Here is a 17,103-nt window from a genome sequence, read left to right as displayed (position 1 = left end):
TCTGTATCAGCAGATGGAAGCTGCCCAGTTGTCACAGAACTGGAGATGTTTAAAGTCCCATTTTTTTTTCTGGAGCATTTTATGGACTTCTTGTCCACGTTGGCTTAAATTTTCCCCTCTCGGTTTTCAAGCCAACGTTGGACGAACACGTCCGTAAAGTGCTCAGAAAAGTTGACTTTTAAAAAATAAAACAACTTCCTGACAACTGAGCGTCTGATGCAAAAGACTGTGTATTACAATCTGGAGCTGAAGCAGTGAATTGATTCGTTGCATTAATTGGTCGGGTCTTTTTTTTTTCCAAGATCAAAGCATCTGATAGTTTTGATTCCTTTGGATTTTGGACTTTTTGCAATTTGATGTCTTTAACTTGGGCTCCGGGAAATTGTGATGACACTTTTCACAGTTTTCTGATTTCTTACAGGCCAAACGATTAATTGAGAAAATGAATGAAGGATGTTGCAGCCCCCTTATAGTCAAAATGCCCAGAATAGCTACTATTGGACCTTGTGGTTGTATTCGGTCAACAACTGACCGTTGCTTCAACATCAATTTAATGAGTGCATTTCAGTTTGTATCACTTTTTAACTGGACACTGAGATGTTGTCACTGAAACTGTGAGGGAGAAATGTGTCGATGTAACCTGGATCTTTAAAAAACGTTTCCCTTTTCAACCAAATTCGGTCCAGTTTTAGCCTCAGTGTACAGACCTCTTTTGAACTATCCAGATCCATGCTTTCTGTGAGTCCGGACCGCGCGAAGGCAACGGAAGGGCTGACCGGAAACTGTATTGTCCTGTGGTTCTGCCGCGCCCGTACTCAGTCTGACCTGCAATAATAAGGGAGCGGATCCAACATCGGCCATAAGGGGGCCCTGTCTCACCTTCTGATGTTCGGGGAAAGGGCTGCACAGACACCACCACTGCTCTGGCTCAGTTGAATGTTCAGTCGAGTTTATTACAAACATTAAGACAATCTCACCAGGTCACGAGCCTAATTTCGTTGATGTACTTAGAAATGATTTCCACTAGTGTTAATATGGCAGTCGGATCCTTATATTGCCAGTACTATGTTGATGTCAGACAAAGATGTTGCTATCGTAAGAATAAATATTCATTTGAACCTGTTGTTTTGGACTATGAAGTAGTTAGTTGAAGTGTTTGAAAGGTCTGTAGCCAACCTTTGTGACTAAATAAACCGCAGTTTCAATGTGCGAGACAGAAACAAGCTGCCGATGTTGTACCTCGTAAATGGAGTTTTCTGTGGTTCAAAGTGAATAGCTGTCATCGAAAAAACGTTGCGCTGTGATTGTTCTCATATTTTTGAAATTTTCTTAAATGGTGATCGTGTTTGCTCCAAGTATAAAGCCTCCTGTAATGCCTCTGTACTCTCTAATAGGCTGATGCATGTGTGTTAAATCGTTTTGATCTCATTTGACCGGCAGATGTAATCACGAGGGAGGGTCGAGCTTTCAGGCCACCAAGAGAACCTGAGCTGTGTCCTTGTCTTCGAATCCGCCGTGACGAGTGGAGGAGGCAGTTAATAAGCTAGAACACAGATACTGGGTTTCGACTGTGAACGATTTATCTAATTGTAGCTCTAGTCCCATCAGGACCCATCAAATACTTTTCCTTTGAATGTTAATCTTCCCAGACAGGAGGAAAAGAAAAGTGCCGTAAAAAAGAAAACAAAAAAAACCAACGCTGTACTCGTTTTGTTGCTTTTGTTTTTACTGCGTAGCATGACATGGAAATTGGTTTAAAGTGTTTTTTTTCCCCATCCTTTCTGATGGAGGTTACGGTTGCTTCATTGTGCCGATTGCCTGATTGAATCTGATTGAATCCGGCCGTTTGTGTACTGATGGCTGAATGTAAAAGAAGTAACTTAAAGCACTCTGCTGTGAGCTCTTCTTCTTTTTTTTTTTCCATTTGATCTCTTTCACTGCAAAGTGCACCATTTCAATTTTCCCAGCTGTGCACATTAGAAGGGTTTTTTTTGTACATTATGGAGGTATAGACAATAAATGTTTCTAACTTGCTGGTTCAATGATGTTTTGTGTTCATGTCATAATTAGTTACAAGTCTTTTATAAGGCTGGTCTTATTCTGTGTTTTTCTTATTGTCAAGCAGCCCCACGAAAAGACCGAAACCCTCAATGTTAGTTTGTCACTCGATACTTTTCATGGGATGTTTACAATGAGAAAAATATAGACGCTCACCAGTCAGACCCTTTAACTTGCATTCATGTCGTAAACCAGAACCTGTAAGAGAAACATTCGCAATCAATTTTTCATGTAAGAGAATAGAAATGACGTGTTCATTGTCCACACTGAAACGTTGAATAGAAATAATCTAAAAGGCACAGTCCAATCCTCTTCCTCGCTGCACAATTTTACATTTTTTTTTTCGTCATTTAAGCACAAACTGCTTGTCACGCCTTGAATCTGACACAAAGCAGAAGCAATACGTTCTGATGCTCAGCAAAGGCTCAAGTACATGGTAAATCTCCCAATCTTGAATATGATTTGGTTACACAGACGTTCAATCCACCCGAACTGCAGACAGACAGTGAGTTATACTGAAGGATAAAGGCCCTGTAATGGTCAGTAGCTGAGTAATGTCGTTTTTCCTTCTATGGGCAATTCTCCACATACATGCACGTAGGTATGTACAGTATGTAGTATACATACCCACCGAATGCTAACCATGGTAAAACACAGAAACAACATGGATTCAACTTCTTGACTTGAAAACATCTCATCTTGTCCCCCGAAATTATTCCTCAGAGGAAAACCTGCTCTGGATTAGCGTTAGCATTAGCATTAGCACAGCAGCCAGGAGCTGGGCTTCACTGACCTTTTGCTAACAAACGGGCACATGTACAGTTTAATTTTCTCCACATTTTATGGCCTATAAGAAGAAAACTCAGTTACACGTATGATACAAAAACATATGAAAAATATAGATGCCAACTATTTTAAAGTAACTTGTTAAATCCCTTTTATCTATTTTTCATGACTTTTATTTTTACAATAACAAGGTCATTTTATCTGATAGTTATATAAATCTGTTGGGCAAACTGCATCGATGTCATAAAGTACATGTAAACTAGTTCATGTCTATTTACATTCACACAAAGAATTTAAAACAATAATCAAGGTAAAAAGGTACCTGTGTCAATAAGGTAAAAGTGTTAAAAAATGAACACAGATCTGCAAAATGAAGGAGCAGTGAGTGCAAATGTAGCGAGCAAAGATTTTCTTTAGGAATCGAGAGGGCATCGTATGAACAGCATTTCATTTCATAGACTCACTGGAGACTGTGTCGTCCAGTGGGAGATAGTCCTGTATTTTTACTAGAGAAGAAAAAAACTAAACTAAACAAAAGGTAGAAATCCGTCTGACCAACCTGTTCGTCTTCATCCTTGAAGTCTTTTTTTTTTTCCTTGTAAAACTGAAACTTACTCGTTTACTGCCCCCTGATGCTGGAGCACAAAAAAAAAAAAAAAAAAAAGAAAATCTGTGTTTTCCCCCGTCGGCCACAAGGGGCAGCAATGAATCCATGCCACACTCGAAAAACAAACGTGAACAAGCTTTATCTGAAGTTTTTTCGGCACGCTTCTGTTTTACAGGAGAGAAGATTTCAATGATTAGAACTAAAGAGTAGAGTATATTAAAACTGGGTAACCTGGTTTATAGTCTTAATTTGCTGTGGAGATAGATATATATATATAAAAATTTAAAAAAGACTGACTTTGTACTGACTGCTCATTAAAGTCAATAAATGCTTGAAAATGGGTGAAGTGGTTGCGCGGGGGAAGCCTTCCCTGCCACTGCCAGTACCCGAGGTTCGATTCCCATCAGCAGTATCTTCGGCTCGGTCGTGTGTTCCAACAAACACAACTGGTCGTTTTTGAGTTGTGGGTAGGAAACCGGTGGGGGATCACGACCTTGTAGCTGCACTAACGACCCCCTACTGGTGTGTCTGAGCATCTGCACACGGGGGGGGGTTGTAGAGGACAGCATGAACCGAGCATGCATTATTCCCTACCTGTGCAGCCTGTTGCAGGCTGGCAAAGCAGGGTAAAATCTGCAAATATGAACACAAATCTGTACAAAACTTCATCAAAAAAACAACAGCGTCTCCACAAATGCACCTCGCAGCTACGATAAATCTACGGCCATTCTCCCCTGCTGCTTCTCCTGCTCAGTGTCGTCCATCCTCCCACTATCTGACACCACAACAGAAGAAAATCCATTTTCATGCATTTATTTCCTTTCATGAGCAGCTCAGCATCTGAAAATATGAGCAAAAACAAAACAAACACAATATTTTTACCACAACAGAAAACAGCCAAGAGGGCTACATGAGGAATTAGTCATGTCTTACTTTCAGTAAAATCCTGCCGACTATTTGTTATTTCTACTAAATAAATAAATAAATAAATAAATAAATAAATGAGTAAAAAGACTGTTTTGAAGCCATTTGCTAACATCAGTGCTTTAGTAAAAAGGGGAGAATATATTTAGTGGTTGCCTGAAAACGTGGACGAGGTCCCTCAAAGCAAAAATCGTGATGTTTTCTTCACTGACATGAAATTTAACCCCTAACCCCGATCTCTGAAATTTCAAACCGTGTGTTTACTTCAGCATGCATTTTTTTTTTTGGAGTATATATTGACAAAAAAAGGACGAAGAAAACAGGTATGTGAGAGATGTTGCAGTCATGAGCAGTATGACCTCTGTGTCTGCCAACACCACTGCCTTTAAGTTAGAGAGTACTCTATGTCACAGGTGAGTTTATTGTGAAAGTGTAGTGAATTCATAAAAGTTAGACTCAAGTCTACACACTTGTAAATCTGGCAGCCCATGAAGGATTCTGCAAAAAATTCATGAGGTACCTTAAACGTTCAACCCTCAGGCTCTGTGGTTTAGTCCTTTGTTCTGGACGTCGTCCAAACACAAAGCACATGTTGAGACACAGGGCGTGGACGTCTTCGCCGTCAAATGTTCCTCAGACGGTGGAGACGTTGTTGGGGGCGAGGGTGTGCGTGAGGGTGCACGTCTCTGAGCCCGGCTGATCCTTGGGGCTGGATTTGTCCAGGACAGTTATCTGAGTGACCGTGCTGCTTTCAGTGAACAGCGTGCGCCGTCGTTTACTGTAGCTCAGGTAGCTCTGAGTCTGCCACTTCCAGAACCTCTTCTTGAGTTCTGCCTGCACCTAAAGGAGGCCACGCACACACACACACACACACACACACACACACACACACACACACACACAGAATTAAAACAAAGTTTACAACATGGAATACAAATAATCCAAGGGCCAAATGGAATAATGTTCTTCTACAGGTACATTTTGGACCTGTACTCGGCTTTTTCCTCATTTGTTTTCTGATATGTAGATTTCTGCCCATTGACTACAAACTAAATATATCTGACAATCTTCCCAACTTCCCAACACAATCCTGGTACACCCACAGATGTTTTCACTTATTTTGTCTGATGAGTTCTCTTCTCAGGGCTGCACTTGATGGACATCTGCCTCACAGATTTAGCGGCAACACCTGCGCGCGTTTGCGGGCTGCTTTTAAATAGCACATCCTGACACCCCAGACATCGGAGCGTCCTTAATTGTCCCCAAAAGTAAGATTTTCACAGCAGTACCTGCTTGCAGCAGCTTTACCAGATAACAATAATTTAACTTCACCTGAAAAATAAAAAGGTGACAAGACTCTCAAGCAAGTTCAGAGTCCTGTCAAGCTGATTTCTAGAGCGTGGCGTCTTTAAAATGGGCTGTACAGAGAGAGGAAATTAATCTATAACCTTACAATATTCTTTTGATAATACATAACAAAATTTGAAATGGAACAACTTGTAGGTGATGAGCTAAAACATGCAACACCAGTTGCATGTTCTTTTAACCGTCGAATAATATTTACTGACACTCAAGCACTTTTGACAGTAGTAATGAATCTGCATGAACGCTGCCCTCTGTGACAGATTCTACCTAAGTCATATCAGTCATATCACGATGAGCCAACAAATATTGTGTAGCATTTACCTACCTCACCATTCAGGAAACAGTAGAGCAGAGCCACAACGAATCCCTTCAGAGCAGAAAAGTGTTATCCAAACCTTTTAGCCAGTAAACATCACAAAAATGACGTGTGCATCCTAAGCAGACTTCTCTGACACTGTGTCACCATGTTTCCATGAAAAATATGAACATACATAACATGCCCGTTTTATCTTCAGCTCCTCACTTTAATTTGTGTCGTTGTGTGTTTTACCTGAAAGGATCCCAGACCGAGCTCTATGAAGAGTCGGGCCTCTGCTCCCGTGTTTTCTGGCAGGAAGGCAAACACCATGTAGTGCATCCCGAACAGAGGGATGAGAAGCAAAGTGGATTTGGCCAGTCTCCTGCACACACATTATGAAAAAAACAAAACACGCATGAAGACTACAAATGTGTGCGCAGATCATTCGCTGCGTGTATCTACATGTGTCATCCCGTGGAGGGATATTTGTTCTGCGTCTCACTTGAAGTGACTGGTATCGTTGCCCCCAACACCGGGAGACCTCAGCTTCTGGACCAGTATACGGATCATGTTGATGAAGATGATGAAGTTCACCTACATGAAACAAATGGAAATGAACGCCAAGCGCTGTGTTACCACAGGAGCAGGTATTTGCACCACTGCTGCATTGATTCATCACAGCCAGCAAAGAGGAATAGATTTTTATATACACTCACATATATTTAATATACACTCAGTCACCGCTTTATTGGGAACACCATACCGATACTGGGTAGTTCCTCCCTTTGCTCTCCAACCGCCTCGGTTCTTCGTGGACTGGATTCAACTTGATGTTGGAAACTTTCCATTGAGATTCTGGTCCACGTTGACGTGACCGCATGACATCATTTCTGCAGATTTTTCAGATTGTACATTCATGCTGCCAATCTCCTGTTCTGCCGCATCCCGATGGTGGTCTACTGGATCCCGGGCTGGTGACTGGGGAGGCCGCTGAAGTCATCGTCACGTTCATGAAACCAGTTGGAGACGACTGGTGCTTTGTGACATGGTGGATTATCCTGCTGGAAGTATCCATTAATAGATGGTAAACTGTGGCCATAAATGGATGCACATGGTCAGCAGCACTACTCAGACAGGCTGTGGCATTCAGGCCATGATTGGTTGGTATTAGGGGGCCAAGAAAACATTCCCCACACCATTACATCACCACCACCAGCCTGGACTGTTGACACAAGGCAGGTTGGGTCCCTGGATTCATGCTGTTGATGCCAAATTCTGACCTGTCTGCCTCAGTGGAAATCCAGATTCATCAGACCAGGCTAGTTTTTTTTGTGAGCCTGTGCCCACTGCAGCCTCAGATTTCTGTTCTTGGCTGACAGGAGAGGAGGCAGACGTGGTCTTCTGCTGTCGTCACCTCATGGTTGGACGTGTTGTTCATTCTGAGACGCTTTTCTGCTCTCCACAGTTGTAAAGGGTGGTTATCCGAGTTACCGTAACCTTTCTGTCAGCTCCAGCCAGTCTGGCCGTTCTCCTCTGACCTCTCTCATCAACAGGAGGTTTCTTTCCGCAGAACTGCCGCTCACTGGATATTTTTTGTTTCTGGCTCACGTCTGAGTAACAACTCTAGAGACCGTTGTGTGTGAAAATCCCAGGAGATCAGCAGTTTCAGAAATACTCAAACCAGCTTGCCTGGCACCAACAATCGTGCCACGGTCAAAGTCACTGAGATCACATTTTTCCCCCATTCTGATGTTTGGTGTGAACATTAACCGAAGCTCCTGACCTGTATCTGCATGATTTCATGGACTGTACTGTTGCCACCTGATTGGCTGATTGGATCATTACATGAATGAAAGCAGGTGTACAGGTGTTCCTTCGGTGAGTGTACAAGACTGTGTATCAGGTTGCTTTCAAAACCGATGCCATGAACACTTTTTATTAATCAATTAACTCCATACAAATTGCAGTAAAGAGAAAAAACCTTAATCAGGTCAATATTTGCTGTGAGCACATTTTGCCTTCAAAACAGCCCCAGTTCTCCTCAGTCCACCCGCACACAGTTTTACAAGGTTCTCAGCAGGTAGGTTTGTTCCAGCATCTCGGAGAACCCGCCAGGTCTTCTGTGGATTCAGTCTGTCTCAGTGTCTCCTGTCTCTTCACGTGATCCCAGACTGACTCTGTGATGCCAAGATCAGGGCTCTCTGGGGGCCAGACCACCTGCTGCAGGACTCCTTGATCTTCTTGCCTCGGAAGACAGCTCTTTGCGACTGGCTGTGTGTTTGGGCTCGTTGTCTCACGCCGCAAAATGAATCTGGGACCGATCAGACGCCAAGAATCTAAACATCTGAAGTGCCTACAACTTTTTCACAATGCTGTATGCTCTAAGTATATTTTTTATGAGTTGACATGAATCGCTGCTGCTGATCGGTGGCGAGTAAAAAGCGTGTATATACGAGAAGGCGCGCAGCCGTTTAATCTTTCTCCAGGTTGACAGTGGAATAAACAGTGAGAAGGGCCCCAGTACAAAACAAACTGCTCCTGCCAAATTGGGGAGGAAAAGGGGGAAAACATGAATAAAAAATTAACCCGCGGATCTGGGCAGCAAGTGCTATCTATAATCAGCCTCTCAGTGAAACAAACAAAAATCCCACCAGCAGGGAAACAAGAAAGTACACTGATTTATCCATTTCTGTTAACTGCCAAAGATGACGCGCTTGTCAACCATCTGCACACTGGCCCATTTTCCCTGCTTCCAAGCAGGAAATGAATCAACTTTCCTTGACTTGTTATTGTTGCCCCTGATGGGAACACGAGATAAGAGTCTGCGATAGCGTCTAAACGCAGGGCTGATCCAAGATTTAGGACTCCTGTAATTCCTCAATAGCTCCGACTGTAACAGCTCTGTACTCACCAGTAGTGATGCAGTTATTGGAGCTTTTATGATCCACCAGATGAAGGCCACATCTGTGTCATCCCAGCACCTGAGACACACAACAGGCAGTAATGAGATAAACAAGACAGACACAGAAGTACAATATTGTACATCTCATCACGAAACGCACTCGGCGTCCACAGCCAGAACATCATGTTGGTAGAAGCAAATCCTCGTGGGCAAGTCTAAATCCAAATCCAGGATAAACTTTTATTTTTCCCGTTTCATCCCTTCCGAGCATTCTGTTCAAAACAACTGCGTGTCATGCAATCCCTATATGCAATTACATTATATTAAACATAAAAAGCTATGCTAATGAGCCAATTAATTCATCTGACTTGTGAATGAATGAATTAGTATCTGTTCATGTAACACATGGATCTTAGTGAGAACCATCTGATACCCTCAGATAAAGAGGTACACTGGTTCAGTAAATATGGATTTTTATTTAAATTACTTTAACATGAACATTTATTTTAATATAACATTTTCAGGTATGTTTTAAAAGAATAGTTTGACATTTTATGAAGTGAAAGCTTATTTGCTCTCTTGCAGAGACTTAAATTTAAGGCTAGAGGCAGCAGCTGGCTAGCTTAGCTTAGCACAAAGACTGGAAACAGAGGGAAACGGCTAGCCTGGCTAGCCTGTTCAGCGGCAACAAAAACCAAATGCCAGTACGTCTAAAGCTCAGTAATGAACACATTATATGTTAAATCTGCTCAAAAAAAGTTTGGATGTGACATGAGCTCACCCCCTGTTATCGTAGAAGTTTCGAGTGAGGATCCACACCGTTATGATTGTTGTTGGGAGACCTGGGAGACACAAACAGAAGGACCCAATCATTAGACTCCGAAAAGAGCCTTAACGAGAGACAGATGGGAGGAGGGAGGAAAGAAACAGGTGAAAGAGAAGGCACCCACCCCAGCCAATGAGTATGTACCACCAGAAGTATTTCTTCTGGAAGACAAAGGTGAGAGCGAGCAGCGTCTGCAGGTACATGCCCTCCACCAGCAGCCAGAAGTAGTTGGCAAGGATGCTGAACTGGAAGAAGGCCACAGCTGATTTACAGGACGTCTGCGGGATGAGCACAGCAAAAGCCACAAGCATCCGATTAGTCTGTGGAGCTCATTTATCTGGAGTGGTTGTAATACTAATGGCCTCTCCCATCAACTTAAGGGTCACAGGGAGGTCTGTAATGTTAATACGTCTGAGGGCTAAGACGGTAATGGCCTGATTGTCACGGCCCTGGCTGGTGGTTTCTTCCTTGTGTTTCCTTTTTTCCCCCGCTTCCCCTGTCTTTTCCGCCTTCAATCAGTCTGCACACCTGACTTTCATCTACTCATCAAGTCTGCTGGATATATTCCCCGGTTCTTCAGCCGCTCTTCGCCGGAGCGTTGCTCTCACCAGTCTGCTACCCTCCTAGGCTGCCAAGCACTATTACCAGTCTAAGTTTAGGCCTTGTGGGTTTTTTTCCCCCCTCGTGATTAATGTGTGTGTTCCCTCTGTTCAGGATCACTTCTGTGCAACCTGCTGAGTGCCACGCTCCCCTTTCCTCTGCCTGCTTCATCCATTCACCCTCCAGCACAAACCATCTATCTGCCCACGTCGGCCATCTCATCCACCGCCACCCAGGACTGCAGCTCTCCCCCGCTTCACCTTGCGGGCTCCCCTGCACCATCTCCAGACTCAGTCACCCCCTTCACCCCGCAACCGGCTACCTCCACCGGCAACCCCTGACCCACAATCACCCCAGACCCCTGCATCCAGCCAGCACCTCCACCCTCTCCCTGGTCGTCACAGCCTCTGCCCTTCCCAGCCCTCCTCCCTGCTCACAGTCACCTCCCCTCACCTCCCCAGCCCAAAGCCCTACTCCTCAGTCAGTCTTTGAATAAACTCCCTGGTTCTTTGAGAACCAGGAAGTTGTGTTGCTGTGCTGCTGCGTTTTGCATTTTGGGTTCCCCGGCCTCTCATGACACTGATATTAATTTGTCACGTTTCATATTTAAAATGGAAATTTTCTGCTTGGTCAGACACAGTTGAGGCTGTGGGTGGGACGGTCCCCATGCAACAGACATATCACTTCCTTTTCTTTTTTTCTTTTTTTTTTTTTAACCACAAAAGTATAAAATCCAACAGGCTACTACTTTTACAGTTCATTTTACTCAGAATGAGAGGGTAACATTATCTTCTGTGTTAAAAATCTGATGTAAGTGAAATAAAAATCCAAGAAATGAGTGAGATGTTCAGGTTTTACTGGAGAGGTATAATAAATAAAAAAAAATGTATCTTCAGTCTTTTATAGAGGGCCGAAGTGAAACCAGATTTGTTCCATAAGTAAGAGAACCTCATTCAAAATCCCATTGAAATTCGTAACTAATCTATTTGAGCAGGAAAAAGTTAAGAAATACTGGAAATATATATAATTTTTTATTTCTCTATATATACATGTATAAATTTTGAAGAAATACGAGATTAGGCACTCATGACTCACTAAAATCAAACAGTGACACTGAAAACACGAGAGACGATTATTATATTATACGATATTATATTATTATTATAATCTGTTTCATATGGTTTTATAGGGCTGACACAAACGTTCACTTCTCCAATAGGCAAACATTGTCTTTCAAACCCAAGAGACAACAAGAGTGAAATTTTAGCCAGTTCTCTTTACCTGACATTGACATTTTGTCAACACTACTTGAAACGTTTTCAATTCTGGTAAAATGAAATAAAAATAAAATAAAAAGAGACTGGTAACGGAAGTGACAAACCTCCAGATGTGGGGACACTACTCCCTTCCCATTGTCTCACAGACCTGGGGTCCCCTGACATGGGTGCCGCAGTTGGACCCTGCTCGACAGACCATTCGAAATTCATAGTCATTTTGAAATGACTCTGCAGTTTCACGCCAAAGTAAAAGCAGCTTCTCTTTTCAGGACCAACATCCAACAATTTAAGAAATACATAAAACAAATAATTCTGAGATTGGGTTGAAAACTCAGCTGACTCACTTTAAAATGAGAACTCTGTAAATGGTTCTTAAATACTGTATGCACATGGCAGCTAAGTATAATATGAGGCTAAATGACTGAGGCTAAAGCTACATACCCAAGAAATAGAGTCAGCTTCTTCAACACACGGTGATGCATGTAGAAGAAGCACCTAATATTCTTTCAGGTTAGATCTAGTTAGCGAAAGGTTTATAGGACCGTATTATAAGCAAAATTGTAATTAAGATGTTATTTGCGCTAACATAACCCCGTTCAGATGCTTACTACAGAAAAACATACTTGGACAAACAACGCAAGTTAATATTCTAAAACAATATGTTTAACGTGTACAAGTAAAAAGGCAAGAGAGTAAGAGTTTACCAATGTTGCTCCGTGTACCAACAATGCTGGTGCAGTGAGTCATTTTCAATTCTCTGACATGACTGCAAAGCTAGAGGGGAACCATGTTGCAGTAACCATGTCTTCCCACTCTGTCCACATGGTGTAAATGTTGGTCGTCAGTGAACAGCTCCAACATGCGGCCTGAGCAAATTCTTTCTGTCCTCCTTGTGCGTATAAATCTGCTTTGGTCTCCGCCAAGTCTTGAGGAAGAGAACTTTATCTGTCCACGGTTTGGTTCAGGGCAGTAACGTGCTAGCAAGTAATGAGTCGTTGGCTACTAATGAACAGATTTTCCGAGTAATTTCACACTAACTTAACACTTTTCCAACACCAGCGTCTCATCCATTCATGTACTTTGGTTTTGATGGACCATGAGAGCTTCCTCTCACCCCCCCCCCCTCTCTCTCTCGTGGCCCTGTTTCACCCTCTGTCTCTGCCTCACATCCGCTCTAAATGACTCTCGGTGATGTGTTGATCCTGGTCCCTCGTAGCCACACAAGAGGGACACTTACCGTCCCTCCAGGCAGCCCCATCAGCAGGAACAAGTGGGGGAGAGACACTCGCCATTAATGCTCTCGCCGGCGCCACTCACACATTCCCAGCATTTCAATCCTGCTCCTTCCTGCTCTCCACGATAATAATCTTGTGATTTTGTGAGGTTCAAGTCCAAAAAGCGGGTAATTATCACTGACTGTGACAACTCCTGCATGGTAGAAGTCAGAGCTGTTGGTTTCAGTGTAAAGTCATAGTTTGACTTTTTGTTTTTTTGGGACATTCGCTGATTTTTGGCTTGGCTTAAGTGATGCGTTTAGCGCACAGACATGAGAGTTGTTGTAAGCTAATGCTGTTGTAAGTGAAAAGCCTGTTTCTGAAAGAACTGTTGTTTAATTACACATTTGAGGGAATGGTCGTTTCCATTTTGGGAGACTCAACGGGAAATATTGTAATTTTTACTCCACTACATTTATCTCATGACTCACTACAAGTCGGTTTTACATCCAACACGTGATAAGAGCATAAAATATAACTTTGACATAATTTTATCTTCCTTTTTTCCCGTTCTTTCTTTCTATTCTTTCTTCCCTCCATATTTTCGTCCATCCTTTGTTCTATCCCTTGTCCCCTCCGTCCATTTTATCCACCATCAGCTCATTCCTGCTTTTCTTTCCTTCTCTCCTTTCCATCCCTTGTTCATTTTTTCTCAATTCCTTTACTTTTTTTCCCCCGTTTCAGCTGCATGACAGCAAAACTGGACTTTTCACTAAACAACACAACCTTAGTTTTACTCCTTTACCACAACTACAACTTGTGCAGTTGTTTGCTTTCGCATAGCGAGATGTCTCAAAGCAGGGCGAGAAGGAGCGTGACGTATTTTTCTTTTGTGGTAGCCGCCGCTGGCTTTACTTCGGTAACGGATGTGAGTCCTTCAGGGGTAAATATCGACACATTGATGGAGCCGGAGGGTTTAACACTCACAGTCGACATGAAGCAGTGGTCCAGGGTCTCATCAGAGAAAAGAACGCCATCTTTAATGAAGACAGCGCTCGCTCTCAGGATGAAGGAGAAGAACAGGTTGATGTGGATGTAGTTTCTGGTGCAGCGAAACTTCCTGTAGAGCACAAAATAAAACCCCCCACACTAAAACAGTTTTTCAAGTTTTAACATGTCTGGGTTGGGAACTGATGGCGGTGGGTCAGTTCCAAAAATGATGGTAGATCCTTTTGGACAGAAGAATTTCTCTTGGAGACAGAGTTACCTGAACACAGTGAAGACAAAAATAGCCGAAATAAGAGAGATGAGGGAGGTGGCGTAGCCAGCAGTGTACAGCTGTTTGAAGTTGGAGAAGTATGTTGTCTGAAATGGAAAAAAAGAGCACAAAGAGAATAAAAGAATTACAGCACTGTATAATTCATTAAGTTATTCCTTACAAGTGTTTATCAGTGTGATGAGAGCCGGATGCTGGCTGTCAAGAGCTTCCGTTACATTTTGATCTGGGGGACGCCTGCTCATGAACTGGCAGGCGCGTGCATTTAGCAGTGCTGACCCAACTGTTATGTCTTCTCTCTTGGATATTTTTCAATTTTTTTTTTAACTTTAATCTCTGGGGCAAAAATGCGCTGGAACACAACGAGTTGCGTGTCTCAACTAAAAGGGGGAGAAGTCGACGGTGACCGCGTCTCAACCTCCTCCCACAGACTTCCTGCAACTTTCTATGGTCACATCACAGTGCCTCGTCCTTTGTTTCTTGGAGAGGAAAGACAATATTTGCTCAATAGCAAGAGGTCCCTTGTAAGGAAAATGTAAACACTGGACATCTTAAAGTGTTTTTACTAATGACTTTCATTCTTTCCAGTGAAGAAAGTCTTGCAGGGTTCATGGCAGCATCAGCATGAAGGGGAAAACCGTGAAAACATCTATTCCACAGCCGGCTTCGAAATAACAGCTGTCGTTTAGCCTTTCTCGAACATAATCAGCAAAACTGTGGGCTAAATGTGCACGAGGAGCGATTAAAATCTTTTAATGAGTATACAAGTCGTCATATGTGCATGTGAGCCAGCCCACAGCACCCACTGGCCTTCAGCAGAACATCAAGTTTCGTCTGAAGGGTCCTCAAAAATGTGAGGAGTGTTTTTTTCTACAAAGTGGTAATTTTTCTGGCAGCGGAAGATACAATGGCGTCCAGACAGACTGAAGATCCAAATGAGAGAGTTACAAAGAGAGAAAATAATTATGCTGAATAGAAATATACAGTAAGTTTGTGTCCTTGCAAACTAATTCTGACCGAACGACAAAGCTACAGGGATATATCTGCTAAAACATCTACCTCTGGTTTTGTCTCCTCATCCTCCGCAAACTCACAGGCCTCATCGTAGGGCGGGTAGGGCTCGGACCATCCGTCTTCAGTGCAGTTCCTGTAGATGTAACCTAAGAAAAACCAGCAACAAACAAGCGAACACAAAGAACAGATAAACCTCTCAGTGTCCGGGACTGAGGAGTCGCCCCCAACAAGAACCCTAGGACATCTGCCAAATGAAGAAGAGGGTGATGCGGCTTGTCAGTCACCCAAGGGAAGGAGAGTGGTGGCAGAGTAACTAAATGACTGACACAAGCGAGTATTTCAATTTGAGGGTGAAGAGTTTGCACTGAGGGACTTGGCAACACTGGAGGAACGTCGGGCTGTTGGCAAGGAAATATGAGCAGAAGGACAGTGATTAAAGGCACTTGATGGTTCCTCTCTTCAGTGGTTTTTACTGAACTGACAGAACAAATAAAATACAAATACATATTAATAGGGTCAGTGCCGGTCACCGTGTCAGTCCATGTCGACAATTATGTGGCCGAGATCTGCAAATTAAAATAAACGAACAACAACAACAACAAAAAACCACTATGTGTACAAAATGCGCCTTTGATAAATTTTTAGTGCTACCGGTAATGAAATCCTCTGTTGGCTCCTGTAGCAGTTTGCTGGGTCAGTTCCCCAAAAATCTAAATAAAGAAAACACTTTCTTACTGTTGTGGTATCCAAACCACTCAGATAGAGACAGATAGTTCAAAAACTCGGGAGGTGAAACTGAAACTGAAATTTATGCTCTGAAAGACGAGGAACTGAAGTGAATGGTTTTTCCCGGTTTGGACTACGCCCCTTAGTTCCAACCAACAGAGATATTAACACCACAGCTTTCAATGATATCGTAAACAGTGTGCTTCCAGCTTTGTGTCAACAGCTTGGGGAAGTCTCTTTCCTTTTTCAACATTAAAATAACAGAAATGATTGGGACAATACAGTGCAAACCTTAAAAGTGACAGGGCACAGAAAAGACCACCTAATGCAGATATGAAGGTTTATATATATTTAAAAAAGTTATTAGTAAAGATTTAAAGGAAGGCACTGAGGTACCACAACGGATTTAAACAGGAACGGTCTTTTGGGGCCCAGTCTCTTTAGTTTTATGTCTAGACTGTGGGATTGTTACCCAGTTTTGAAGCAGGATCTGACGTTAAGTTCATGGTACAATATGCGCACAGAATTTCACAAATGTATGCTGGAGTCTGACTGTGGACAGCTTTAAAAATAATGAGTAAAACCTTCAAATGAATTCAAAACTATGGAAGCCAGTGCAAAGAGGCTCAAACTGGGGTTATGTTATTTCTCTAGTATGTTCTTGTTAAGAGTCTGGCTGCAGCATTCTGTATAAATTACGATAAGATAAGCTGTGAGCAGGCTTTGCAACTCAAAAGAAGTGGTTTTCCCAGTTTGCTTTGGGAAAACTTGACCGGTCTGCACAGAGCTCCGACCTCAGCCCCATCCAACACCTTTGAGATGAGCTGGACCACCGACTGTGAGCCAGACCTGATCACCCGCCATCAGTGTTTGACCTCATTAATGCTCTTGTGCCTTAACGGGAGCAAATCCCTGCAACCAGGTCCGACATCTGGTGGAAAGCCTTAAACCAGAAGAGTGGGGGCCATTAGAGCAGCACATGTGCATGGCTAGATACCACTGGGCCAAATTCAATTCGATTCAATATGCTTGTCTTGTCCCATGAGGGGCAATTCGAGGCAGCGAGTCCGCAAACAAAGCACACATGAAGGGCTCACCTACACCCACGAAAACAATCCAATATTACAAACATCGGGAAGAGTTACAATACACAGAGATCCACCACAGGGGCCAGTCCACAGCTGGCCAACAAAGTGCAACACCACAAAGGCTTACATTGTGTTTGAAAAA

General features: G+C 42.9%; 1 protein-coding gene across 3 annotated transcripts in view; it reads right to left on the bottom strand.

Annotated features, from left to right (window-relative positions):
- Window positions 1-3,500: 3,500 nt before the first annotated feature.
- ghrhrb (growth hormone releasing hormone receptor b) overlaps window positions 3,501-17,103 on the bottom strand; it is a 47,295-nt gene continuing 33,692 nt past the window's right edge. For 2 of the 3 annotated variants that reach the window (XR_005707597.1, XR_005707598.1), the window contains exons 4-14: window positions 15,193-15,293; window positions 14,125-14,222; window positions 13,845-13,977; window positions 9,891-10,044; window positions 9,722-9,782; window positions 8,950-9,019; window positions 6,541-6,632; window positions 6,291-6,420; window positions 6,066-6,107; window positions 4,896-5,215; window positions 3,501-4,291 (exon numbers count right to left, since the gene is read on the bottom strand). Coding sequence is in view for 1 of the 3 variants with exons in the window: in XM_040129131.1 (XP_039985065.1) it covers window positions 5,009-5,215; window positions 6,066-6,107; window positions 6,291-6,420; window positions 6,541-6,632; window positions 8,950-9,019; window positions 9,722-9,782; window positions 9,891-10,044; window positions 13,845-13,977; window positions 14,125-14,222; window positions 15,193-15,293 (1,088 nt within the window). In the remaining 2 variants the exon portion in view is untranslated. Of the gene's footprint in view, window positions 4,292-4,776; window positions 5,216-6,065; window positions 6,108-6,290; window positions 6,421-6,540; window positions 6,633-8,949; window positions 9,020-9,721; window positions 9,783-9,890; window positions 10,045-13,844; window positions 13,978-14,124; window positions 14,223-15,192; window positions 15,294-17,103 lie in introns of those variants that run through there. The other variant, XM_040129131.1, reaches the window with a different exon arrangement.

Source organism: Xiphias gladius, chromosome 6 (genome assembly GCF_016859285.1).
Source record: "Xiphias gladius isolate SHS-SW01 ecotype Sanya breed wild chromosome 6, ASM1685928v1, whole genome shotgun sequence".
Lineage (NCBI taxonomy): Eukaryota > Metazoa > Chordata > Actinopteri > Istiophoriformes > Xiphiidae > Xiphias > Xiphias gladius.
Note: the sequence above shows the minus strand (reverse complement) of the source record. Positions and strands in the feature narration are given on the sequence as shown.